We start from the raw sequence: 27270 nt of genomic DNA on the forward strand, positions 1-27270 counted from the left end.
AAACCCCTAAAAATAACACAGCTCAAACAGTTGTGTGTATCACTACTTTGTCACAGTCAGGAAGAAGACCCAAACTACCACCCTCAGAGGAGACACAACTCCTCTGAGCTGTGTGTGATGTGTGTGATCATCAACCTCAGGTTCTCTGGAGGTTTTCGGGTTCTGTAAAACATCTTTTTTCCAGGCCTCCACTCTTCTGGACAGAGACCTCCGATATTGTGTCAGGAATCTGCTGGAATCACTCTTTCAGTTTCGGAGTTAATACTCACATTATCACTAGGACCACTTTGGACTTTGCCTTCTGCACTTGCTCTAGTTGTTCCTCCAGCTCCTAGTACTTCTTTTTCCTTATTCCCGTTATTCCTGATGTTGCCATCCACTGTGATAATTACTTGTTAACCACCATTACGATTGGTCGGTTGGTCAGCAGCTGCTTGTTGGTTTGTAACTCAAAGTCTCACAGGACCTTTGCCATGTTGCTGTGGTTGAGGCCTGTGCAGAACAGTAGCAGGGAATCACCTTGGTGTATACCATACCTGATAATATCAGGCCATCTAGTATCCATGTGTTTGGTACTGAGTCATAGACAAACGTGGTGCTCACGCTTGTCTGCCTGGTCTTAAGTCCTGATGCTTTATCAACAATAAGCTGGTGCTTTGGCCCTCTGGTGTCATTTCCGATGCCTTTCTCAGTGATGCTCACATCTTTACTGCATACACTGTTTGTTTGCTGTGTTGCCTGAGAGACTCTTCAGTGGTCTGGAAAGAGATAATTGGCCAGTAGTTTCATGGTGTAATACAATTTTGAGGATCCCTTAAGACCAGAATTGTTCTGCTCCGTGTTAGCAGCCCTTTATTTTTGCTGCCAGGAATTCATATAGTGCTGTCAGCTCCTTCAGCTTCCACAGTAGGTGTGGATAATGTCGTATCCTAGTGCCGTGTAGCTCTTCCTTGATTGCTAGGAATCTGCCTTTGTGATAACGACTGATTCTTTCTCTCCGGAGCTGCTGTGGTCTGCTCTGTGGTCCACCAGGTACTTGGCATTGGTGTTGTGTGATGCCCTTTTCTCTCAGATGTATTGCTATTGCTATAGTTCCCTTGTAGCTGAAAGTACATCCAACTTGGGTCTTTGGAGAACAGGTCATTTATTCTACTGGCCTCTTCAACATCTCTTTAGCCAAGTATTAGTGGGTTTTGTTTGGACCATTTAGGACTAGGATTAGGACAGTTTCTTGTGCCCCTTAATCATGTGGGAACTGTCTCTTGTGATACCTTTCTGCTCTTCAGTTAAATGACTAATATCTGTCTGGGTTTCTTGATTTTGACCCCCAGACTTTTTTTTCATGGGAGCTTTCTCTCGAGGCCTCTTTGGTCGTACACCCAAGTGCTCCTAGGTTCATTGGAGCACATTGTTTTCAGTGATAATTGAAATAGGGTTGGTGCATAGAGTACTGTTCACATCTGCAAGCATCAACTCTGAGTTGTGCTCTTGGTTAGGTGCCTACCTTGAGTCTGGACACAACTTTCTCCAATCAGCAGACACATCTGCCACTGCAGATGGCCGGGCATCATCTAAATTATATCCATACTGCTCACTATTGTTCCAACAGTGTTGTAGCCTCTGGATCACCAGCTTTGATAGTAGCTCCTTTTATTGATGTCTGCACAAGTGACAGTTTGTTGCAGAACGTGGGCCTGATGCTCCAGACGATAAGCGGGCAGGACGTGCGACAGGAAGACACCTGGGATGGAGACGAGGCGGTGTTCTTTTCAAACTGTGTTAAAAGTCATTGTGGTTTTGATTTGACGTATGCATGTATTGTATCTGATGACGCATGAGGGGGCGTTAACCCTGATGAATCAAAAGCAATCTGAAGGTTCTTTTTGGGCGGAGATCTACAGTTGATGTTCATTAAAATCATCGTTTGACTCCACCCGGCCGGATCAGTGTTGTTATTTTGGAATTCCTCCTGTATCCCTCCTCAATATTTGAACCCTGAACATACTGCACTAAGCAACCAGGTGCTTCTTGCTACATGTGGATGTTGGCTTTTTACTTATCCCTAGTTCTCACATGCATTACAAATATAACCTGTCTCACTGGGTTGGCTGATAAAGTCACTACATTCCCCAGTTATATATTTAGCATCCTGATACTGAAGTGGTATTTTTGACTTTGTTAAACTCTTATTACAAACATGGTAAAAATAGCTAATGATGGTGTAAAAGTGAGCACTGAGAGTGTTTGCCTGTATTTAGGCTAAGAAAACATGTGACTCGATCTTTATACATACACAAGTCGAGTCCAACAGATCTCAGGCTCATTGTCACCACTATGAAACTCACTGCTTTTTATGTGTCAACCCCTCAATGCATGACTTTCCCATACAGAGAAAACACGACACAAAAGTGTGCAGAGGAAAAGAACAAGCGCTCATTTCTGTGCTTCTGTCTAAATGTCTGTTTCCTGATGATGCCCACCCACACAGAAACAGGAAGACAGGCTCCTAGACATGCTCTTGACTCATATGTGAGCAAAAGACCAGAACAACTACTTCAGGGGACGGTGCAGTTTTAATTGTTATGTATTTACTGTAAGTAGTTTTAAAGACATAATCTGGAACAATATACTACAGCATAAATGAACCACACATGTATGTGTGCTCTTCTGTTCTTTTCGTTTGGCTGGCCTTTTCTCTGTGCACTCAGATACCTTTAATACTGGCTGCTCCTCCAACACTACAGTTATATACCGCTAAATTACAGTGTGTGTGTTTTCTTTCTGAGGATTCCAAGTCCTCTTAAAATAGATGGCAGGGGAAATTATGGTTCTGTGTGCCCATGTGTTAATATGTGTGTGAGTGAGCACGATTCAGTGAGCGACAGAATAAAAGCTGCATCTTAGATGTTTCGGTTCTCTGCCATTCAGGACTACAGCAGACACAGCCATGACTTTGCATCGGAAAGCACCTCGAAATGGCACCGAGACAAACAAACACGTGTGCTACTCATTACAACTCAACATCAGAGAGATTTACAAATATAAGAAAAGATTTGGAAATACGGGAACACTAGCAGCACTTCCACAAATGTACAGATTATAACTGATCTCAGAACAGTGAAATCAGACCCAGAAGCAGCTTGTCCAGCGTGCCAGTTTCCTGTCAGCCAGAAGTTTGTCCACTGCACACACTACCAGTCAAAAGTTTGGACACACCTTCTCATTTATCGCTTTTTTCTTCATTTTCATGACTGTTTACATTGTAGATTCTCACTGAAGGCATCAAATCTATGAATGAAGACATATGGAATTATGTAGTAAAAAAGAAAGTGTACAATTACTCAAAACATCTTATATATTTTAGATTCTTTACAATAGTTGACTTTTTCTGCATCGCACAAAGACACACAGGTGGAATCAAAGATCTCACATTTGGACTCATCAGGCCAAAGCACAGATTCTAATGTCCATTCTTTGTGTTTCGTGGCCCAAACAATCTCTTCTGTTTGTTGCTTTCCCTTAGTCGTGGTTTCTTAGCAGCTGTTTGACCTAACGGCTGCCTCAGAGAGGTGTCTGCTGCTGGACCTCTGTGTGGGCTCTAATCTGAGGTGCTGCTAATTTCTGAGGCTGGTGACTCGGATGAGTTTACCCTCAGCAGCAGAGGGGACTCTTGGTCTTCCTTTCCTGGGGCGTCCTCCTGTGAGCCAGTTTCATTGTAGTCTTGATGTTTTTCTGACTGCACTTGGGGACAGATTCAAAGCTTTTTCCAGACTAACTCACCTTCAGTTCTTAAAATAAAGATGGACTGTTGTTTCTTTACCTAGCTGATTGGTTCTTCCTGTAATATGAATTCTAACAGCTGTCAGATAGAGCTGTCAGCTGTGTACCAACGTGACTTCTGCACAACTGATGGTCCCAACCGCATTAAGAAGGAAAGAAACCCCACAAATGAACCCTGACAGGCTCACCTGTGACGTGAAACCATTTCAGGTGACTACATCATGAAGCTCGTTAAAAGGAGGCCAAGGGTTGGCAGCGCTGTTAACAAAGCAAAGGGTGCCTACTTTCAGGAATCTAAAATATAAAACATATCTAGGGTTATTTATTTTCTTTGCTACATCATCCCACACAACTTGCTTATTTTAGATGTGATGCCTTTAGTTTGTGTCTATAATGTAGAAAGTAGTAAAAATAAAGAAAAAACGTTAAATGTGAAGGTGCAACTTTTGGCCGTGTGTTAAAGGACAGATGCAAACAAACAAGAAGCTTTGTGAATAAAGGTGTTTTAGATGCAAGGAAGCAGTTTTGGCTTTTAATCCTGAATTACCCTTCTTTTTTCTATACACAGTGACAACAATTTAAATATCTTGCTCTATCTTTGCAAGTTGTCACTCAGAGCAGTACCCATACAGCCCAGCGTTCCCACTTTTACAGTGTTTTTCTCAAGCTCATACCAGTTGAAAACATTTTGTTATGGTCTTAGAAAGATGGCAAGTGTAGAGCCTCCATGGCTACAATGAGAAGATAAAATTAAGCACAGGAGTTTGAAGTCCATACCAATATGGCACTGTTCTTAGAAACCAGAGATAACAAAGGTGATAACACCACCACAACAACAAAAACATGCAGTAAAAGCAAACTGTGAGAGTAAATTTAAAAGGTCGTAGATCAGAAACAGTCTTGGTTTGGCCCATACAACATGTGCCGTATAGACCTCTTATTCAAAGGTCATTTTCCAGCTGTTACATGGCAACCTCATATTCCTAAATGTGGTCATATTTCTATTTTAACCCAAAGTAAAACATGTTCAACTGTTATTTATGGGTTATAGAATATATAATATAAGCTTGTGCTGATGAAAGCCTTTCAAACCCCATTAGGTGAACACACAAATGCATTTTGGTCATGCAGTAAACAGGGCAAGTTGACACGAGGCTTTGTTCCTGACAGTGACGATAACTAAAGGCACAGTTCTGTGATTTATTCATTGTCTCTGTCTTCTCACATCTTAGATGTGTTTGAACCAAACAGATTCCAACAAAGCCTTTCCACACTATCAGAAGTCACACTTCTGCTACGCTACTGTGTCAAGAGGACCCCCAGCCAACTGGGACGCCCATCACCATGGCAACCCCATCCTGCCCGAAAAGCAAGCTGGTAGTAGGAGGAAGGTGTAAACGCTTTGTGCATCTGTTCCTCTCCATCCTCTATCATCTCTCGCTGTCATTCTTTGCACTTCTTTCCACTATCACTGCCTCCATCCTTTCCCCCTTTTTACCAGCAGTTAACAGATGCCCAGCCTTCTCATAAATATCTCCTAATCACCAATACCAGTGATTCATGAAGCACACAGATGGATAACCTTTGGCTACATAAACAGTTTTGTCACATACACACATGCAGAGGACAGCTGGGCCTTCTCAGAGACACTACTATGAGGTTCTGCTGGGCAGCATGGTGTAAGCACCAGAAACCCAGAAGCAGCAGGACAGGAGAGGGTGAGATAAAGGAAGCAAAGGGGATCAAAGTGGAGAATAAAAGAAAGAGCAGGAAAAGCCAGAGGCAAGCACAGAAAATATGAGAGGAGAACGTAGTATCAGTTTAAGCCACATTCAGTCGCACCAGTATTTGACCATTTATGGTCGGTGAGCTGCACACGAGGCAGATACGGAGCAGAGGTGTTCTGCAAAGTTGTACAGACGTTTGAATCCCATTTTTCCTCCGAGTCACAACTGCTGGAGCTGAATATGTACTTAAAGAAAAGCTTTAAACTTCTGGACTCCTTTAAGCCACAGTTATGCTTTGTGCCTGCTGCTGTGGTGGTTTTAATGAGACGGGGACATTGATATAGCTTTCTGGATTTTCTTTTCTATATTTGGCAGGTGTTTAAAATGAAGGCTCTGAGATCATATATCAGCATTCATGCTTCAGAGGGACACTATTAGCAAATACCAACTACTACGCATTCATATCAAGTCTGAGCATAGTCCAGTTCAGAATCTGGTTTAATCATTAATGTTGGTACATTTATATCAATGAGACATAGTTGAAAGCATAAAGGAGTATTAGGGCCACATTAAGGAAAACAATATTATTGATCTTCATCCTGACATCATACTGTGTTTATGTGCTCAGAGAGAAATCCTTTCCTTGTTCCTAAAACCGATTCTGAAGCAACTGTGCCAGCTGGTCTCCACATTTTGACTTTTGTCTTTAATAATATTAAAATGCTTTAATGTGGCCCTAACATATGTACATAGTGGAAAATGAAATATTGCAGAGAAGCAAATACAACAGAAGAGACGAGTGTCAGCAGACTACAGCAGGGATCCGAGGAGCAGACAGCTGTTGGTATTCTGATGTTCTGCTCTGCTTGTCTGCATGTGGTTTGACTGCAGTCTGGCTCTGACTCTGTACAGAAAGCAGACTCACAAAGACTCAGCCTTGTCTTTGGTACTGCGTGTAGCATTGCCATGTCAGCAAGGCGTAAACACATTCATTTTGAGATATTAATTACTGTAATCACCGCAGTGGGAAACTGTTGCAGAGATGTTTGCTGAGGGCTAAATCTTTGGCCAAGTCTGACTTGAAAATTTTCAGGTTGGATCATATCATAGAGTCTCAGGGAGCCATGATGTTTTCAAGACTTTGCATAAACAGCTGGCCACACCTTAAATATGCCTGTTAGAAGCCATTGGCTCTGTGGACATCAAACTACAGTTCCACACTTTGAAACAACAATTATTTGCCTTCTTGCAGAAAGTTAGATGCTAAGAATCAGTTAGCTTGGGGAAAAGAAGATTACAGAAAGTTGTAAATAAATAGTTCCACCATAGGCCTGCCTCCAAAAACACATATCTCTGTCTAAATATAAAATAATTATTACTAAGTTTACATACTTCCAGGTTTAGCTTTTGTCATGTCAGCTTTCCTCTAAAGTTTCTTCATATAGAAGAAAACATCTTCCGGCGTTAAACACATCATGTTCCTGGACATTCGTTTGAGCACTTTGAAATATAATAGGAACATTTGGGCTTTCACCTCATCAGTGAAGCACTCAGACTACTGTGACTGTGTTCATAAACAGCCCTGACATAATCCATCCTTTTACACTCAAACGTGTGCATGTTATACAGACTTTTGAACTAACTCATTTACCTTTAATTAATCTGAAACTCCGCCCAGTAAAACACATACGTGTGATCAACAGTTTATGTTTTCCTTGGTAAACATTAAAACAAGGCATTTCAAAGGAATCTGTGTTTTGATTAATTACAAACTTTTATATTGCAATGTATCTCATAATGTAACCCACATACTCTTTATCAGAGCACACTTTCTTTTGAACCACCTGGGCTTTGTATTAATAGCATTCAGGTATGCAACAAGTCAGAGATGCTTGACTCCCCTGTGTAACTTTCAAACATGCGCCTTAAAGCATCTTTAAGCAACACCATTTCCTCCCAAAGGAAACGTTGCTGAACTCAATCAAAAGATCTTCATTTGGCCTGAAAGATTTTTGTTATTCTATTCTTTAACAAATACGCCCTCGGTGAAATTAGGACATTTGGCACAGATCGAGGAAAACAGGAAGCACCCAGGTTTCTGTGCAGCTCTGCAGCCAAGCTGACACAGACTCAGAGCTCAGTCAGTCCAAGTATCCCTGCAACCTTAACTAGCAATAACTTCACAAATATGATTTTAACTGTAGGAGCAACATTCACAGCCGTCCCACAGATGCATCGTTACGTGCAGCAACTTTGATAACTGCTTTTGCTCCTATCGATTTTTCAGAGTTAAATTCAATCATTTCAACAAGACTGCTCAAAGAAGTTTCACCGTTAATTAATGCTTCAGTCTTCAGACAGCCGCCTCATCTCGCTCTGGCTGTTCTGCTACATCTTGGCATTCAGTACCACTGATCACAGTGTTTCGCTACAGAGATTAAACACCATTGGTGTTAAAGCAGCTACATTGCACTGGTTTGAGTCATATCTATCAGATGCATGGGGAGTCTTCTTCACACACGGTATAAATAAAATCAAACTGAGCTCCATGGTCTTGTTCTCTGTAGTGTAACTCTTCATTGTAGATCTGTCCCTCACTCATTTCAGGGACAATCTTTTCAGCCTCAGTGGGGTTAAGGGTGGAAAGATGTGAGGGCTCAGCTGTGGGGCATGCAAGAGACCCCGGCAATAAGTCTTATCCGATTCCTCGCTGTCCGTTTCTGTCCCATTACAGGCTTCTACAGGTTTTTGGTGGAGGTAGAGTAAATGCTGCAGTGTCATCTACTGTCACTACAGGGAGTGTTATATCACTCTTTTATTACATTTGGCATTTGCTGATGCTGGTTTGACTGCAGACAATGGGAAAAAAAGATGGATACGGTTGTTCCTTGGTGTGATTAAGTAGTTTTCTTCAGTTAAACATCAGGAAAATAAAGACCCATAAAAGTAGCTGTTTACTGCACTGAAGTTGTAAATGAATACAAGTATTTCTCTTTAACTAGAAACTTGTTTGGCCTGTAGAAAAAACTCAATTCAAACCGTAACTATATCTAGTAAAACTGCAGGTTTGCAGCAACAGTGTGGCAGTTACCACCATCAGATCAGAAGTACACGGCAACACACTGTAAACTACTCATACAAGAGTATCTTCTAGTATGTCTCTTTAGACCAGGTCACATTGGAGGCGTGGGATATTGTATATCGTGGTACTTTGATTATTGGTGATGAATTTTGTTGCTTGCATGTAATGTTTGTCGTTGCAATACTTTGTTGTGGTTGTATTTATCTGACAGTTGCCACAAACACAGATAACTTCCAAAAGAATAGCACACAGCTAACTCACTAACTATCAGCTCCAGCAAAGGAATAAGCCTTCTGTTTACTCATGCAGCCTTGTAAAATTGCTCTGCAGCTCTGTCTTCAAGGTTTATAGAGGCGAGTGGTGTGTGTGTGTGTGTGTCTGTATGCATATTCATACTTCTTGCTGAGTCAGTGATGAGAAGAAATTTGTTTGCCAACGTGTCCGCCCTGACCTCCATGTAGGGACATGAGAAGAGTCTTTGAGACTCCATCAGAACGGCCGCTGAGCTGCGTACTGCCATGCTGCACAGTGGAATCTGCAGCAAGGCCAGTGGCACCATCCACCAGCTCCATGGGCCAAACTGGCCACGCTGGCAGAACAAACAAGGCTGGAAAAACTCATGCAACACTGAGCTCAGATGGAGAGTGGCAAAGAGAGCTCTGTGGAGGAATTGAAACAAGTGTGCTGTGGTAAAAAGCAAAAGTGATATCAGTGCCTGGTAAAATGTTTAGTGGCTGTACAATCAGTCAAGCAGTAATACACATAATGACTTTATGTCCATGTATTCGGATTGTCCTGTTAGCTATTTTGTCATTTTCTATATAGCAGTAAAAGGAAGAATGCATGCAAAAGGAGGATATACTCTTGTATAACACTTTATTAAGATGTTCCTTTGCTTGCTTTTTGTCAAGTACAGATATATTCTGTGGCAATAAGTAGCCATCTCCCCAGTGACTCTCAGAGACATTTACTCTAGCCCTCACGTCATACTGGGCTCTTTTTGTGCCACTTTTTTCATTCGTATGAACGCCATTTCCGCTGTGTTGGGTGTAGCATAGCCAAACTTGCCAGCCGGTTTCGTTTTTGTAAAATCTTCAAATTTTCAGTCTGATTTTCTTACATCAGCCTAACACGGCTTAGCAGCAAAAATACTCACACTCAACACCCTAGGGACCGTTTTGTGCCCCATTGAAACCCATTATAAACGCTATTTTTCACGGCAAAAAAATTACGGTCAAATCGATCGTCTTCGGTTATGTTTCCGCTTCCGCTTGCAGTACTGGCCTTAGAGTTGTAATTTTTTTATTTGTCCACCGGGTGGCGCCCTTGCTCCACATGTGACGCCTGCTGGAACATACACATGTTCTCCAGCGGCCTGCTCGAGACAGATACCCGGAAAAGGCAGACTAATTTCCCGCGTACAGCAGCAGCTTGGCCCGCTGCTCGTTCCGGACCATTTTATGACCTTAGGTTCGTTTGATTTTTTTTTTTTTTTTAATCAACAGGAAATGACGTATTTGTTTTCACGTGGTAGCGGAAGTGTGTGCTGCAGACACGGGAACCGAACCATATGCTCCGGCGCTGCGCGAAACACACCCGCGGCAGAGGCACTCCTCCCCAGGGGAGCAGGAGCAGCAGCGCCGCCTGGGGACATTTTTGGCTTCTGGAAAAAAAATTAAAACCGGATCAAAATTAATGTTCGTGCCAATCTTTTGTCCATCTAAAGGCCTAATTATAATAACAATAAAATATTACTTCAAATGTTTTTTTTGGAAAATATTTTATGTTTTATGTTTTATGTTTTTGGGGCAAAAAAAGCAGTGCGCTCATGTGACGAAACCGGGATATAAAGGGTTAAAATCCGCGAAATGTAATTAAAACTTGACATGAATATTTCAAGGAGAAGTAGGTCTAAAAGATTGGCTAATTTAAAGTGGAATAAAATATTAATATATAAATTTTTTATAGCACTTTTTGGGCGTGGTCGATAGTGTGCATTTTATGAAATGCGCTCCTGGAAAAAAAATAAAAGGCGATCGAAATGACTCTTGGTGCCAATCTTTAGTCCATCTAAAGGCCTAATTATAATAACAATTGAATATTACCTCAAATGTTTTTTTTGGAAAATATTCAAGTTTTTTGTTTTTTGGGGCAAAAAAAGCAGTGCGCTCATGTAACGAAACCGGGATATAAAGGGTTAAAATCCGCGAAATGTAATTAAAACTTGACATGAATATTTCAAGGAGAAGTAGGTCTAAAAGATTGGCTGATTTAAAGTGGAAAAAAATATGAATATATAATCTTTTTATAGCATTTTTTGGGGCGTGGCAGAAAACGGTCCCTAGGGTGATGAACGTAAGTTTTTTAAAGGATGACGTGCTAGTCAACCATCACAGGCTCTCTGAAGAGGCAGCCAAATGATACCGAGGACCGCTAACACTGGCCTAGTCAGCTGACAGCTGGTAGGAAGGGGCTTTAAAGATATGGCCAACTGCTACTTGTGCAGCAACATTATAGTGTCACTGACCCCTGACAGCACCTTTACACTACCAAAAAAGCATATTTTTTCAGTCACACACATTCACTCACTCACGTCATTTACATGGACTTTTTCCAAACAAAACTATGGACTCTGCCTCGACTACGACACAGGTAACAAATTATTACTATCTATTACCCTTGCCGTCTACGATAGCAGATGTTGTGCACTTACATTCTGCAAGACCGTTATCATTTATCATGTTGCTACTGATTTTGTGCTCAGGAGACAAGTCCAGTAAACATGTGTGGTCATGTGATATGCTTTTACTTAGACTTAGGTCCTGCTGCACCGTTCAGCGCATTGGGCGGCAGATCTCCGCCAGCATAATCAATCAGCTGCGGCTGCTTCGGCCTCATCCTATGCAATGTCTAAGGCGCGTAAATCATCAACGATAGTCCTCTGCCATGTTGTACGGCGGCGTCCTGGTTTGTGTCTTCCATGGAGTGGGTTCCACATGATCTTGGGCAGTTGGTGCAGGACTTGGTGCAGAATGTGACCTCCTGTGGCTTAGTCAAAATGTCATGGAGCGGACGTGTAGTCCGGCGGTGGACTTCTGCATTGGTGACATGGTCCCAGTAAGAGACAGGCAGGATCTGACTTAGCCATGGCTGTTGGGCCACATTGAGTCTTTTGGTGATTTTGGCTGCTGTTTTCCAGTTAGGTATAATGATGGAGCAGATTAATCTTCCTCGCCAGATCGATCTTTGCGTTCGACCAGATCGGCCGAAGAGCGCACCTGCTTTCGCAATCTGACACACGACGTCATGATCAGCATCTCTGTCGCTTGCAAAGATGCTGCCCAGGTAGGTGATTTGGTTCACCTCCTCCAGCGGTTGGTATCCTACTACAATGGGATCCTGAGTCATCACGTAACTGATCCTCATGACCTCGGTCTTGTTCCCGCTGATTTGCAAGCCCACTTTGGCTGCCTCTTGCTCCAAGCTTGGTGTCATGGTCGTCATGTTCTTCCGGACGTCGGCCAACAAAGCGATGTCATCCACGAAGTTGAGGTCCTTCAGGTGTGTTGATGGATGTCAAGGTATCCTGAAGCCATCTTGGTCATGATAACTTTGATTTGCCCTTTCAGTAGCAAGTTGATCTTTACAGGGTGGGTCGCTAGCCCAACGCCAACCCTCCTCCTTTCTCAGCCGGGCTTGGGACCCTCAATGGCGGACTTAACCATCCACGCCAGAGTTCTGCATTTACAGGCATGCTAATCTGGATGGTGATCTTTTTCATTCATGTAGCATGTAAGTGCTAATATGGGCCACCTATATATACACCACCCATGTTTTCCCACTAAAAATCCACCGTCTTTAAGTCTAATATTATATACTGTTTTAGTTATCATTATGCTATGCTACACTGTGACTGTCTTCTCAGGCTTGACAAAGGCAGAGCCACAGTTTTACAATGTATTTATTTATTTTTAGGATGAGCAATATACCCGTGGCAGGGTTAACAGACCTGGGGGATTGCCACGCTCAGAGAAAGCCAGGGCTAAAACTGAATATATTACTAATCATTTAAAAAGCTCCTAGTAGACCTGGATGACTTACGTTTAAAGAAATGCAGCATTTTATCATACGATGAAAGTTCTAAAGGCAATGACATTTAACAGTGTTCAAAGAGTACACAGGGCAGATAATTCCTTTTCTCTGGCAAATGGAGTGAGTCAGGAGAGGCTAGAGGAAGAAGAGTCGAAGGAGGAGGAGTGGAAATTCCCTCCCGTTGTTCTGTAAAGTGTCCCAGTAGCTGATGTAGAACAGGCAGGTTTAAATGTTCTTCCACCAGCAATTTAATGAGACACGACTCAGCCTTCCTCCACTTAATTAAAGCCATGATTCACTTCTCGTATGCCACACAGTCTACAGTACATCTGGCAGCCAGAAACACACTGTCACCCTCTTTATTTGCTCACGTGTACAGAGCCTATGCTCTATACGCTGCACTTTGCTGACTTTCAAAGAGCTCAGCACCTCATCGTGCCCAGTTACTTTACCTAATTCCTAAATTAACTCATTGACTTTCCAAAGACAAGGATTCGAGGCACACAGGGAAACATGTATGCATACACTTGCTGAGTTGTCCTGGGGAAGCAGCAGGAGCGACTGTATGCCATCTTGAGCACAGACACAAACCCACACACACTCCTCTGGCTCCTTGCACTCCAGGGTAAACACTAACTGTGAGATCAGGCCTGAAAGCACTTCTGTCACCTCCTGAATATGCCCCAGTCCTGGACTGCGACTTCTAATGCCTAAATGTGGCAAACACAGACGTCTTGATGTCCTGCTTGGGGCTAAAACATAACAACCGAATCGATATTTATCTGCAGCGGTGCTGTGATTACATTCCCATCTCCGCTGCTGCTGTTGTTCTGTGCCAGCATATGCACAAGGGGCCGCTGTGCATGAGCCACTGGAACCATCCACTCCCACTACAAGCTACACTGTAATCAACATGCTAGTAAATACACATACCCAGTGATGCTGAACCCCCCACTTCCAGTCAGACACATCTCATTTAAAGCTGCTCTGGATTTTCCTGTAATTACACAATTATTAGTATCAGTCTGTATTAAACAGTCTCAGCTGTCATTCCACATACTTGAGATGTTATATTTTACTGCAATTTGTAATAATTAATTATACGGTTTATTTAAAGGAAAAAACCCTCTGTGGTATTTCAGGCACAGTTACTTCAACTGGAGGAGCAGATCTTTGAACAAACTAATAAAACAAAACAGGGTCATTCTTAGATGTGAATTGGCTTTGCATGTAAGGAGATTATTCATTTGTATCCCAAAGAATGGGACCAATTTTACAAATGGAAACATTAAACACTGATCATTCTCGTATTACTGCATGACTCATTTAAAGCAATGCTTCCTGTTCTGCTCAAACACCAATGTTAGCTAAACATTAGAGAAATCCAAAGTAAGCACAATTAGCTTGGAAAACATGGCATATAGACAGGTAGATAGATCCATAACCAAATATAGCTGTTCAGTGAAGTGAACTGAAGATCTCATTTGCGGTGTTGCCTCTTCATTAGTGTAGCACGCATCCTTTTCAAACAAAGACAACTACAGACGATCCAGACGTCACTGCAGAACATGGATGTGTGGCACATCACAACCATGTTTCAGTTTACTGCTCTATAATCCCCCTGTGAACACAGACTCATATAGAGAAGAATTTTTGGACACAATCTTGCCTTTGGTAAATTGATTGAACACAAGATGGATGAATACCCATCAAAACATCCTGTGAGACGTATTTTATGATGCATGGTGGGCAGATGTTTATGTGCAGGCCACACCGCTGAGGCTAACATTAGCACTTCCCTGTCTGACAAGTGATTCTTTGATCACCACGAGTCATTTTCTTTGTTTCTCCATGAGTCAAAGTTTACAAAGGATGTACTTCAGATAATAGTCTGCTTGATTCCTCCTGCCAGTTTGTGCAAATGAAAAGTGCACAACTAGAGAGTGCCTGTTTCTGCCATACAGTTTTATGTTGTATTCCAGCTGCAGTCACAGACTTGAATCCAGAGGACCACATATAAAGCAGACTTTGGTTCTCCAGACATCAGGTGGTTTTTATAGGGTGGGAAAGAAAGCTGGGTGACTGCAGAGTCAGTTTGTGCAATGTTGCAAGTATGAGTCTGCTCTGCGAGGGATGGTGCATTTCAAATCCCCCAAGGCCTTGCTGATGATGCTCCAGTGAAGTTATTGGGGAGGTAAACGTAGATGCCAATTGGTCTAGAAAGGCCTCACACACACACACACACACACACACACACACACACACACACACACACACACACACACACACACACACACACACACACACACACACACACTTGTTGGCTCTGACAGTATCTGTCTGTCCATTGTTTGCACTCAGAATAGGCCTGGTTGTTGTTCCGAGCTATGGGAATGTCTCACTGTGTCTGATAATGGCCATAAAAGCTGTGTTATTGTTCGTGTGCAAATTGTTTTCTTACTGATACAAAATGTCAAAAAGGAAATATTTCCGGTTGTGGCAAACTTCTATCACATGATTTTGTAAATCTCAATCAAGGCTCAAAGAGTGTGTGTGTGTGTGTGTGTGTGTGTGTGTGTGTGTGTGTGTGTGTGTGTGTGTGTGTGTGTGTGTGTGTGTGTGTGTGTGTGTGTGTGTGATTTCAAGTGTCTTTCTTTGTGGCAGTCCTTTCATCGCCTCACTAATGAAGTCCAGATGCTCGTGCAGATGGTGACCGACTCTAGTGAATGAGTGTTCAGTGTCAGGGCTCCGGCTGCTCAGAGTTTTACACTAAAGATTTTTAAAGAGTCAGGACAGTCACCTACCTTTGTTTAATATTAGGTTTCAACAAATATAAGTGTATATACACTGTTTACATTTTAAAGGAGCAGTCAGCTGCAATGCCCCATACACCATTTTAATGTCTGAATGTAATCTTTGTTACTTTATAACTCAGTGTCCTGGAAACATTCTAAATATTCTTATAACACGTTTGACTGCCTGATATATCTGACTATAAATATATGCACTCCATACTGTACATTAATGCCACTGTTTTACACATGTCTCAACTCTGTATATTTTTATTTATTTTATTTATTGTTTACTCTATTTAATTTTTAAAATATGTGTATACACACACACACACACACACACACACACACACACACACACACACACACACACACACACGTAGAAAAATATTTAGTATACACATCCAGAAATGCATATACTATTATATATTGTACATATATTTATTAGTTTCAGATGTAGCCATTCTTGTATTTTGCTTGTTTACATTATTGTATTTTGCACAACTCTGTTGCTTGTGAAGCTCGCACACAAGAATTTCACTCACAGGTGCTGTACCAATGTACCTGCACATGTGATGTGACAATAAAAGTGATTTGATTTGATATGTTGTTTGAGTGTTACTGTAACGTCCCTCCAGCTGTGATGGGGACAGGTGCGGCCTACACTGCACAGTAACACAGCGATGGCTCTTTAGATGATAAAGACCTGAAACTTTCCAGCTGGCATCATCCCTCTTTTGTGTTTAGCTGGTGTATGTTCAATACATTTCATTGTCCTTTAGCCCTGAATTTAGCCCTCGTCTAAAGTTAGCCAAGCAGAATATGAACTTTTTGTTAATAATAAATTGTTATACAGTGGTCCCTCGCTATAACGAGGTTCACCTCTCGCTGTTTGACAGATTTTTTTGTTGGTTTTTTTTTTTGGGGGGGGGGGGGGGGGGGGGGGGCAACTTTCCATTGGTTTTTTTTTTTTTTACAGCGCGTTGTGTTCTGCGTCCTGATTGACAATAGTCTACAGCCAATCAATCTCGTGCCCTGTCTGCTGTACAGTACAGAACATGTTCAGCTCGTCAACTTTACATAAATCTTCGATCCTAGCAGTGAGTCCTGTAAATGGTGAAATGGTAAATGGCCTGCATTATATAGCGCTTTACTAGTCCCTAAGGACCCCAAAGCGCTTTACACTACATTCTGTCATTCACACACACATTCACACACTGGTGATGGCAGCTACATTGTAGCCACAGCTGCCCTGGGGCGCACTGACAGACTGGGGATAGGGTTAGGGGGTAAGTTTTCTCCCCAACAAACAACAGTGTTGATGAAACGTCGTCACCTGCGGGTTCCTTTGGTTTCTTTCTGTAATACTGGACTCATTTTCTACAAGGTTTGAACTTTGAGAGTTTAAACAAGACAGAAAAGTGTGAAAATGTTCATGCCTGTCTAACAAAAGTGTGTAAAGTGTGTCGTGAGGGGTTTTACAGCCTTAAAACATCTATAATAATTGTAAAAAATAAAGTTGGCTACTTTGCGGATTTCACTTATTGTTTTTAGAACGTAACTCCTGCGATAAACGAGCGACTGCTGTACATAATTTTATGAAATGAAAATAGATTAGTGTTTGTATAGAGGATTTCCAGTCTCATTGCCGCTCTTTCTATTTCTGTTGCTTTATTTTTTGCACCTGTGGCTAAACGAAATGATATGTCTAGCTTTACTGTCCATATGCACCTTTTTGGCCCTCAGTGAGGCGCCATAGTTACCATGAGCTCCAAAAATTGGCCCTTGGGTTCATGTTTGTGGAGACTTTCCTGCACTTTGTAAGAATGCATCAAGAGCAATGTCAGACATTAAGTCTACTCTGAACATCCCTGATCATCACACATATCATGACGTTATGTGTGGGAGTTCATCAGGGCGCACTGGGATCAGAGAACGAGCCATAACAGGGATCCCCTGCTCCCCGCCCCCCGCCTCTGATGCACTGGATGTTTTAAGCAGAGCAGGAAAACAGCAGCAGAAGCGGGATTACACACACAGGACATCCGGGATACACTCTCACAACACACACAGACATAAAGTGGCAGAGAGGTGGGAAAGGGGACAACGTTTGGAGGTAAAGAAGGGGGTACACAAACACAGCTATGAGGCTGAATCCAAACAAGGCAGCTATGCTTTGCTGTGTATCTGGATCATCTCCTCGCACTGTGATAACATCAGCCGGGTTCTGTGAGGAACCCTAAACAGGAAGGATACACAGGAAACCTGAGAAGTGGCAACAGGCTCTAAAAGAAAGGGAGCAGTTTGGTTGTGACAGCATATGTTAAAGCAGCGGTTTGAGCTGCAGTCGCCGCAGCTGGTAGTTATTGTCCTCAGAAGAAAAGTGAATCTGTGCGCTGTTCTGAGGATTTCTCAACATGTTGAAAACATCACTGACCTTTGAGCACCGTGCATTTAAATGTTAATGCAGCTCCACGGCTTTGTAAGCGCTAAAGTGATCAGTCATCACATCGAGGATCTGAAGTGATCATACACATGTAAACTGCAAAGTTTACTCGAGTCTGTTTCTCACATTTTACATCTGAAGCTCTTGAATGCTTTTTAGTAGACAGGCTGCTGGAACAGAGATACCTGCTCTGGGTAACTGGACCAGCAAACTGCAGCAAGCTTGATGGGAATTCATGGCTCAGGTGCAAAGCTTTTGCTCTTGCTTGTCTCACTTGCACACAGGTGTTAGCATCAAAAACACACATGCTTTGCTCTAGACGTTTCCTAAAACAGACAAATCAGACAAGGCCAACATCCCCTCCTGAAACCAAAACTGCAAAGAGCAAGCATGAACCTGCACGCTGACCAGAATAAAAAGAAAAAAGCTGCAAATCAATAACAGTAGCTAGAAGACACGCACACAGCCAGATGATTTACACTGCTGGATGCATTTTTCTTTCTGTTTTTGTGTGAATAGAAAATTTGAGGGTGTCTCTCGGTTCTTCAAAAGTAAAGACTAATCGCCTTGTACACGCAGAAATACCAAATTGCAACTTGTAGCTCATGACAAACTCAGAAGCTCGGACTTGAGAGCGCATTTCTTTTCCCATTCCAGCCCGACAGTTTGAGCAATCTCACTGTTCTACTTTCCACCCTAAGATAACAATTAATGTCTTGTTAGGGTGGAAAAGATGTCATCTTAAAAATGCTGGTTTGATAAGGAGAACACAGAAACTGTCTTCATGGATCATGATGCCACAGTGATGACAAAACGTTCTTTTGTCTGTTTGAAGAAGGTGAAAAGAGGCACATTTTGGTCACAGATAAGAATTGGTTAGAAATATTCTCTGTTTTATAACATGTTAAATAATAAAACTATTAGACAAAAGCAGCCTTTGCAAAGGCATTCTTCTATTCTTCTCAGTTTGTTGCAAGTTTCTTAAAGAGGCTCTCCATTTTTTCAGATTACAAGGCCCCATAATTGAGGTCACTGACCCGAGTGACTCAGCCTCTTTACCACAGCTGACGCCACAGAGCAACCAAGGTGAGGAATTTTGAGTTTCCTGTAGACATTCTAGGATTTTGTTCTTTCTCGAGACAGAATCAGTTCACTCGTCCATCTCTGTTGTTATCATAGAGCTTTCTCTCTCCCACACAAACACACGAGGAACAAAACTAATAATGTTGAGATTTCTAATGAGGTCACTGAGGTCTGTCTCAGCGAGCAGCTGGCTGCTCCAGTGGCAGACGTGAAATGTGAGCACGCAACTTTGAAGCCTGGGTGCACAAGCAGGTTACCTCTCACAGGCTGAGCAAAGACAGTGCAGTGGGCGAGCAGGGCTGCAGCCTCACACACACACACTCCAGATATCCCAGACAAGAAGCCCACGAAGCAAACGGCCTTATTAGCCGTGCTGATTTCTGCAGCTACGATGCCTTTAAAGGCCCAGCAGCAACTCGGTGTGGTGACGCAGATGAGATCTGTCACAGGCACAATGAAGGCTGCAGGTGAATGCACCCAGAAAGGATTAAGGTGGAAGGCCAGAGGTTGTAGCTCTTGGCTGTCAGCAAGCTGAACTATACAACAACAAGAGCTGTGTTAGTCTCCGTTCAGCAGGAAAGGCCTATGTTTCCCCGTCTGGCTGTCGCATTTGTGATCACAGAGATGCGTATTGCACCAATAATCTACCGTATACTTCTTAAAACCCTACACCGCCTTTTTTTGCTGCGTGAAATTCATGACTCCATATTTCAGGCAGGCAGGCAGGACTGTTCGCCGTAGGCATCCTAAATAATTTGAGCGACATCCTAATGTGGGCTTTTCTATCATGCCAGTAGTCATTTTGTCAGATTAACTTTGCCTTTTTCCAAACTCTGGATATTTCATTTCAGTGTGGAAGAAAAGCCTTGAGAGCTTCCACCAAAGCTCTTAGAACTTTTGCCATTTTTTATCCAGCGTGTGATGAGAGGTTTGGCAAATGCACCAAGGAATTCAGCTGCTGTAGTGTGTAGAATACAAGCATGTGTATAATGACAGATCATGTAATCAGTATTAGGTCAGTATAGATAAATACTGCTGACAATTAGTGAGAGCCCCTAACATGGTATCCTGGATAAATCATTTAGAGACTGTGTGTCATGAGGCTAAATGCCAGAGTAAATGGAAGAAGCAGAGAGGCCGTGGTTCTGAGCATCATGAGCGTTATGAGCCATGCAAATAACACTCCTTAAACCTGAATAAAAGTACAGCATTAAATCAAAGTAACTACCCATACTTCCTTTGTATGGACCCAAAACAGTAATTATATGTTCCAGCAACAAAGACCATAACCGTTTTGATTGGTCTGCTTGGTTGTAATATGTGCTGTGAGGCTCTCATATCTGACTGCTCACACTGCCAATGCAATAGTCAGTATGGTCCTTATCTTCCATTTTGAAGCGCTAACGAGTGTGTCGAGTCAAACGTCTTTCCTGTGTTTCAGCTGAGACGATAGGCAGGATCAGTCCTGCTGGCAGAGCAAGGCTGACAAACAAGCACATGTGCATGAGTGCAAACCGTACTCACTATAAATCAAGTTTAATGGTACAGTAAAAAGACTTTATAAAAGACCTTCATGTGGGAGAATTTACATTTTTCAGGTTTGGGGACAACTTTATTTTATTCTTTATGTACCTTGAGAACAGAACCTTAGAACGACAGTCTTGTTCTCCCGATTCACTCGTAGATACAGACAGTTGTACCTAACAAAGAGTCGTCATGTCTGACACAGGTGCAAACAGCTTAACTTCACTCTGAGCATGAGAACTGCTAATGTTCTCCCTGCCGCCATGCTTTCTGCCTGTTTTGTCTAGGCTGGCAGTACGCGCCAAACAGAATCTCATTTGGCGTGCGCTCAACAAGCTGTTGAATACAGAGCTGCAGGCTAATGCCAGTGCACTGGCAGCATTACCGGGGCATCTCCTTCTACTGCAGAGATTATGAACTGCACTGGGAGCAGAAAAGACCACAGGTAAAACACCAGTCTCTGGAGAGCTGCAAAATGCTTCTTCACACTTCCATTCATGCCAAATGATTTTTCTTTTTGAGCGTAAACTTGACAGTTTTTGACATTTTGACACGGTGAACACACAAAAACCTTTTTGCCTCAGACTACACTTGAGCTCTTAAGCCTTATTCTGTAGAGATATTAGCAAAGACTACAGTGTGACACCACTGTAAACCCCCTACCCAGCTCACCACCACTCTACCCTCATCCCCCTTCCTTTGTCTCTTCTACAAGAGGTCGTGATCCTGCAAGCCCTGGAGGAGAGGTGAGAGTTTACACTGGGAGGCCCAGTGGGATTCCTAAACCAGCTAAACATGCCTGAACCACGGAGACGCTGCTTCCAACTTTATCGGAAGAACAATGACAGTGCTGGTGTGTGTGTTTGAAAGACAGGAATGTAAAGGAGTGAAAGGGAGGGGAAGGACAGAGGGCTTACAAAAGGGTGATTAAGTCATTTCAGAAAGAGGGATAAGATGGCAAAGATAGAGATAACGATAAATGTCATAAAGGAAGTCAGCAACAGTAAACACACATGCTAGTCAGCAGTACCCGTCTCAGCTGTGTAATCGTGCACAGACACACACTCCAGCATTTAAACTTGTACCAAGCTCCTGCACAAACACCCTGCTTTAAACGTGTCCTCTTTAATCACAGCATCCAGACCATGTCATTGCCATGACGACATCAAATATCCACTTTGTAATCTGTATATTTCTCTGTGTGTGTGTGTGTGTGTGTGCGTGTGCGCGTGTGTGTGTGTGTGTGTGTGTGTGCATGTGTGCGTGTGTGCGTGTGTGCGTGTGTGTGTGTGTGTGTGCGTGTGTGCGTGCGTGCATGTGTGCGTGTGTGTGCGTGTGTGCGTGTGTGCGTGTGCGTGTGTGTGTGTGTGTGTGTGTGTGTTGAGCAGAAGCTGATGCAACATCTGTGGCGATTGGCACAACTCTTGGAGCATGATGCCGGGGTCCTTGAGAACAGTTTTATGGAGGCTCGGTTCAACTATTACAATCACTTCCTGCCCTGGAAGCTCCTTTAATGACACACAGACAAGAGGTCTCTCTCTGTACAGTGTTCCTGCAGCAGGTTACAGTTACGTAATTTTTAAATAAATCTTATGATTCTACCAGGATCTTCGCAAACAGGGCGTCTTAAGAAGACATTTTAAATGCATAAAGGGTCACAAAGTCTAGTTGAGACTGAAGTAACTGACTGGAAACTCTACATCCAGATCAACAGAATCAACCTTTCTGGGATTTACTAACCTGGATGATTGAGCGTGCATCAAGACGATTAAAGGGTCAGTTCACCCATATTAACAAAAATTTGACTCTCACTTGGAGCCAGGCAGTACAGCTCTGCTGCTACCCAGTACACCAGAGCTTTCACTTGAGTTTTCAACATGAGCATCTGTATCCAGAGTCAGTGTGCATGCACCTTTGCACAACACTGCAAACTACTTTTAATTTGACCTATAAAAGTTGGAGTTGCACAGAAAACTGGGCAATACAGCAATTATTTTACTATAATTTTTGTTTCTCACCATCATTATCTAAAACCTGAAAATCATGTGGAGTAATTGGTGTTTCAGCCCCTCGGTATCTCTTTCTATAGAGACATGCAGAATCAAGCCAAGGCTCTTTGAGCTTCTTCTGGCAGCACCAAACAGCCCAACATCTTATAAAGACTAGGGATGGGTATCCAGTGCCATTGTGGCACCGGTTCTGACATAAACGGTAGTAACCAGACCGAAAAGCAGCGCACATTTTGGTGCTTTATTTCGGTGCTTTTTTTTCCTGAGATGTCAGACACTTTGGATTCTAGCCAATCATTTTACCTTTGCGAGCGTAGTAGGCGGGCCCAGGTACGTACATTCTTTTAGAGCAGAGCTACAGATTAAAAATGTCCAAGGCGAAGCGGTCAAAGTCTGGCTGTACTTCACAGCAAAAGATGCAAACTCAGCAGCAACAAGTGCTTTAAGCTGATACTGTGATACTGTCAAAGGAGGTAACACCTCGAATCCGATGAAACACCTGGCGACGCATAGCGTTTTTTTTAAAAGCCGAGAAATGCGCCGTATTTGATAGCTTGCTGCGAGACCTCACACCGAGCACATCTACTGCGGGTGTGGTGCCTGTTATCGGACCCGGAGCAACATCCCCCAAAAACCCGAAGAGGAGAGTCCTGGCCCCTAGCCCTGCCAGTGTAGCAGAATGATGAGGATGATGATGCAGCAGCAGCCGTTCTTCTCTGCGTGAGTCGCTTCATGTTGTTCGTGTGTAATTTACGTTGAGTAGGCTAACCACGTTATTACATTAATGCATGTAAGGTGAACTAGCAAACATCATCATAGCTACATGCGGCTGCCTTCTTGTTTGATGGCAGATACTCCCTTCACCCTGGCCAAAAAGGCTAAAATGACCAAAGAAAAAGTGGAAAACAGCTAAACATGAGAGGTTTTTGGACAAAGTTTGTGTTTTTTCCATTGTTTAAGCACTGCTTCCAGCCAAGAGTGATACCATATATGCCCCATAGCTGCAGAAAAGATGAGATGAGATGATCCTTTATTTGTCAGTTGCAGGTCTTTTGCCCACAACCGAGATGACAGACCTTGCCGACCGTACATACAATACAGAGACAGGTCAATGTGATGTTAACTTGTTAACTTTTTTACAAAAAAACAGCTAAACATGAGAGGTTTTTGGACCAATTTTGTGTTTTCCATTCTTTAAGCACCGGTTCGAGCACCGTTTAAGCACCGTTTCAAAAGTACCGGTTTGGTACTGGTATCGGATAAAACCTAAACGATACCCATCCCTAATAAAGACATCATTTCATCATTTTATCATCATCATTGTCATAACTGTTGCATTATTTTTTGAGTAGAATTTAATCTTTGCATTTTATTCCATGTGTGACTCCTTCCTAACTATAAAGCTATGACCAACAACTGCTTTGCTTAATTTCAATTTGGATGAAAATAAGAAATCATCATAACTAAGCAGAGCTCAGTGTCACAGTAACCAGCAGACTAAAGTTGGACCAGTTTTATATACAACACATTTTTACACAGTCTCTGCTCTTTCTAAGAACAAAACTGCACTGTTAGAAAAAACATCTTAAAAAAACAGTAATATTCTGGCAGCTGGGGCGCCAAAATACTACCGTAAAATAACAGAAAATAACTTACTCATGAAAATACGGTTATTTCCAGTAATGAAAATACAATTTGTTGCCCTAATTTTACATGGAATTTTGCCTTTTTCAAGTGCTTTTAAACATTAAATTAGGAACATTTTAATGTGATTAAACAATGAAATTACCTATAAACAAGGTCAATGAATGCGGCAATATGAATAATAATACTTAAATGTACAGAAATATACAGTTAACAGTTGGTTTAAATAATAATGGATTGCATTCATATCGTGCTCTTTGAGACCCTCAAAGCGCTTTACAATTCCACTTTATAATTCTCCTCCGACCACCACCTGTAGGTGAAGCGTCTTGCCCAAGGACACAACGACCGAGTGCCCGAGCCGGGGATCGAACCGGCAACCTTCTGATTACAAGGCGAACTGCCAACTCTTGAGCCACGATCGCCCTAAATAACAAAAATAATTATTATTATTTGATGTAAAAAAAAGTTTATACGAATCATTTTATATATTTTTCCATAGCATCACATTTGAATTTAACAGTTCAATCTTTCAAATAACGGACAGATATTTGTGAAATTATGATGCATTTGTGAATTATTTTAACAATCTAAATATGCTCATGTACAGACAGATACATTTAAAAAACAAGGAAATTATGTTTTATTACATTTACAGTGCCCGAACCACCTCAGGAGCCAGCTGAGGTGGTTAGGCTGCTGCCCCCGCGACCCGGCCCCGGATAAAGCGGATGAAGATGGATGGATGGACATTTACTGTGATTTTACGTTAATTTACATTTGAAATGTGAAATCAGTCTATTGATGTAAATTTAATGATATTCTAGAAGAACAGTACAAAACTGTAAAACACACAGTAAAATACTTTTATATTAAGATTTGTTTTTACAGTGTGGTCAAGGGGTTGAAATAGAATTGTTGACAAATATTTAGTAGTATTTAGACATAATTATAGATCAGAAGTTATCACAGAGGCCTAAATAAAATGTATTTTCTCCTTCTAAGTAACGAAACTGGCATTTAGCCTTACTGGACTGGATGCGTTGCCACAACTGGTTATTGTGGATGACTTAATGTAAATGTTAAAAGAACTCTTTGTCGGTGTGAATGGTGCATGAAATTCGTTTGAAACAGTTGTGTGTCTAATGTGTTATGTCATATAGTCTGACTGCTGTGTTTACTTGTATTTGTGTTTTTTCCTTATGTTTAAAAATGTCACCTGGTGCCATCTTTGTCAGGTTATCCTTGAAAAAGACACTTTAAATCAGTGACAAAAGATATCAAACTCTCAAGGATAACAAGCCCAGTGACTTACTAATACACAGAACACGTGTATTGTGGTAATATTTCTGAGCAGATTAGAAATAGAAATGATGGTCCATCTATGGCAGCAGCACCTGCACTGGTGACTCACACAGTGGCAGTGTGTGTACAGAAAAAACAGCAGGTCAGTTCAGTTTCATATTCCCATGGATGATATTAGCCTTTCTCTGTTTATCTCATGTTTCATCGCAGCCCCATTACCCACACAGAGCAGCGATGTCTCCAAATCATTACCTGCGCACCGATCCACGTCTCTACACGATCTCACCAGTGGACATGGTGGCATTAAACCCCTGTAGATATTTTATATGTTTATTATAACCTTAAGTATCGTAGCCAGATCCAGTCAATCTGAAATGAGCCGCTGAGCCGCGCAGACACCGGGACTTTTCTGGGATTTAAATGTCTGGTGCTTCAGTTTATTAAGAGAAAGCAAATACTCCGAAAGTATGCTCTCCGTTCAGAGCTTTAGTAGACCTGTTGTGCAGCAGGTCGGCAGCCCTGAGCCTGAATAGTCGCTGCGCCTGTGCTTGACGCGCAGACTTGTGTGATTTCGGCGCACAGAGACGCTGCTGTACAGCCCTTCCATCCATCCAGACAGCGGAGATTTGGCAAAGCAATAGATCAGATTACATAATTTAACATAATTAGATGCAAATTCTATCACCGAGCCCCCGCTGAGATGGAGAGGAGCTCTTTTCTTGTGCAAGAAATTACTACCTGCTGGTCTCCAGACAGGACACGCGTCCTAAACGCTCCCCAGAGACAGTTCCGTTTTAGATATGGATTCCACATGAAAGTAACTCCTTGTTCTCCTGACAGCGAGAACCACTGGGGAGGGTTTGAGCATAATGCCACAGCCCACGCTGCGTGCCAGACCTAAGTGCTGCCCCGTACACCAGTTCCTATCGCCAAGCCGCGTTTGTGAAGACAAAAAGCCCCCCCACCGCTACTGCCACCATGCCACTTGTCAGCTGAAGGGAAGCGAGTGGCCAGCCCCAGGTTACTCACACATACACACAAACCAAGAAACACTTCAACCAAAAAAGAGCAGCTCAGCAAACGCCGGAACGCGCAACAAGGCGACCGGTCTCACGTGGAAGATCGATTTAAACCACCGTACTCACTCTGGTTGATTTACGCCTTTACATCGCGCAAGTATCAATTATTTATCGGGCGCATTACTGTACAGCCAGAACAAATCGATGTGTCGGCGCGCCAGGAGGTTACCAGGCAGGATGCAATTCATCAACACGCACTCACACACCCGAGAGAAAGAGCAGCGAGATCCTACCTGGTTGAAACATACTTTGGAAATAAAAGATGACCAGAATAAAGGATCCCAAACAAGTGGCAAATATCATCCGGCATATCCTGCTCATCCTCATCAGTTCGCTCAGAGTCTGTTTCATGGCGGGACGGAGAGGCTGGAGGATGCCGCGCGCTTTGTGCGGGAATGAAGGGCCGGTCTGTCGGAGGCTCCGGGGCTCTGGCGGTACTGATGAGGATTGTCCGCCGGTCAATGAGCTGAACACATCCAACATGGAGCGTACCACTTCTGGGCTAAAAGAGGGGTGGTTCGTCCTCGGAGCGAATGAGCGCGTCCACGTGTGCACTTGAATTTATGAGCATAATTCCAAGCTGCTGTTTGTTGTTATGGCGCCGTGTCTGTCGTGGCTGTATGACCAACACAAGGAAACTTTTAAAATAAGAACAAAGTATAAAAATATCACCAGTCTCAACAGAGATCGATATAGATTAAACGTTT

The 27270-nt window shown here is 42.6% G+C and overlaps 1 protein-coding gene across 2 annotated transcripts in view; it reads right to left on the reverse strand.

The window, feature by feature from the left end:
- Window positions 1–27012, reverse strand: part of chst11 (carbohydrate (chondroitin 4) sulfotransferase 11) — a 127872-nt gene extending 100860 nt beyond the window's left edge. Inside the window, exon 1 of one of the 2 annotated variants that reach the window (XM_080886881.1) lies at window positions 26797–27012. In XM_080886881.1, the coding sequence (XP_080743007.1) occupies window positions 26797–26914 (118 nt within the window). In that variant the 5' untranslated portion in view covers window positions 26915–27012. The remainder of the gene's footprint in view (window positions 1–26796) is intronic. The other variant, XM_080886880.1, reaches the window with a different exon arrangement.
- Between the last annotated feature and the right edge of the window lie 258 nt (window positions 27013–27270).

The sequence above is a fragment of the Rhamphochromis sp. 'chilingali' genome, assembly GCF_963969265.1.
Source record: "Rhamphochromis sp. 'chilingali' genome assembly, chromosome: 7".
Lineage (NCBI taxonomy): Eukaryota > Metazoa > Chordata > Actinopteri > Cichliformes > Cichlidae > Rhamphochromis > Rhamphochromis sp. 'chilingali'.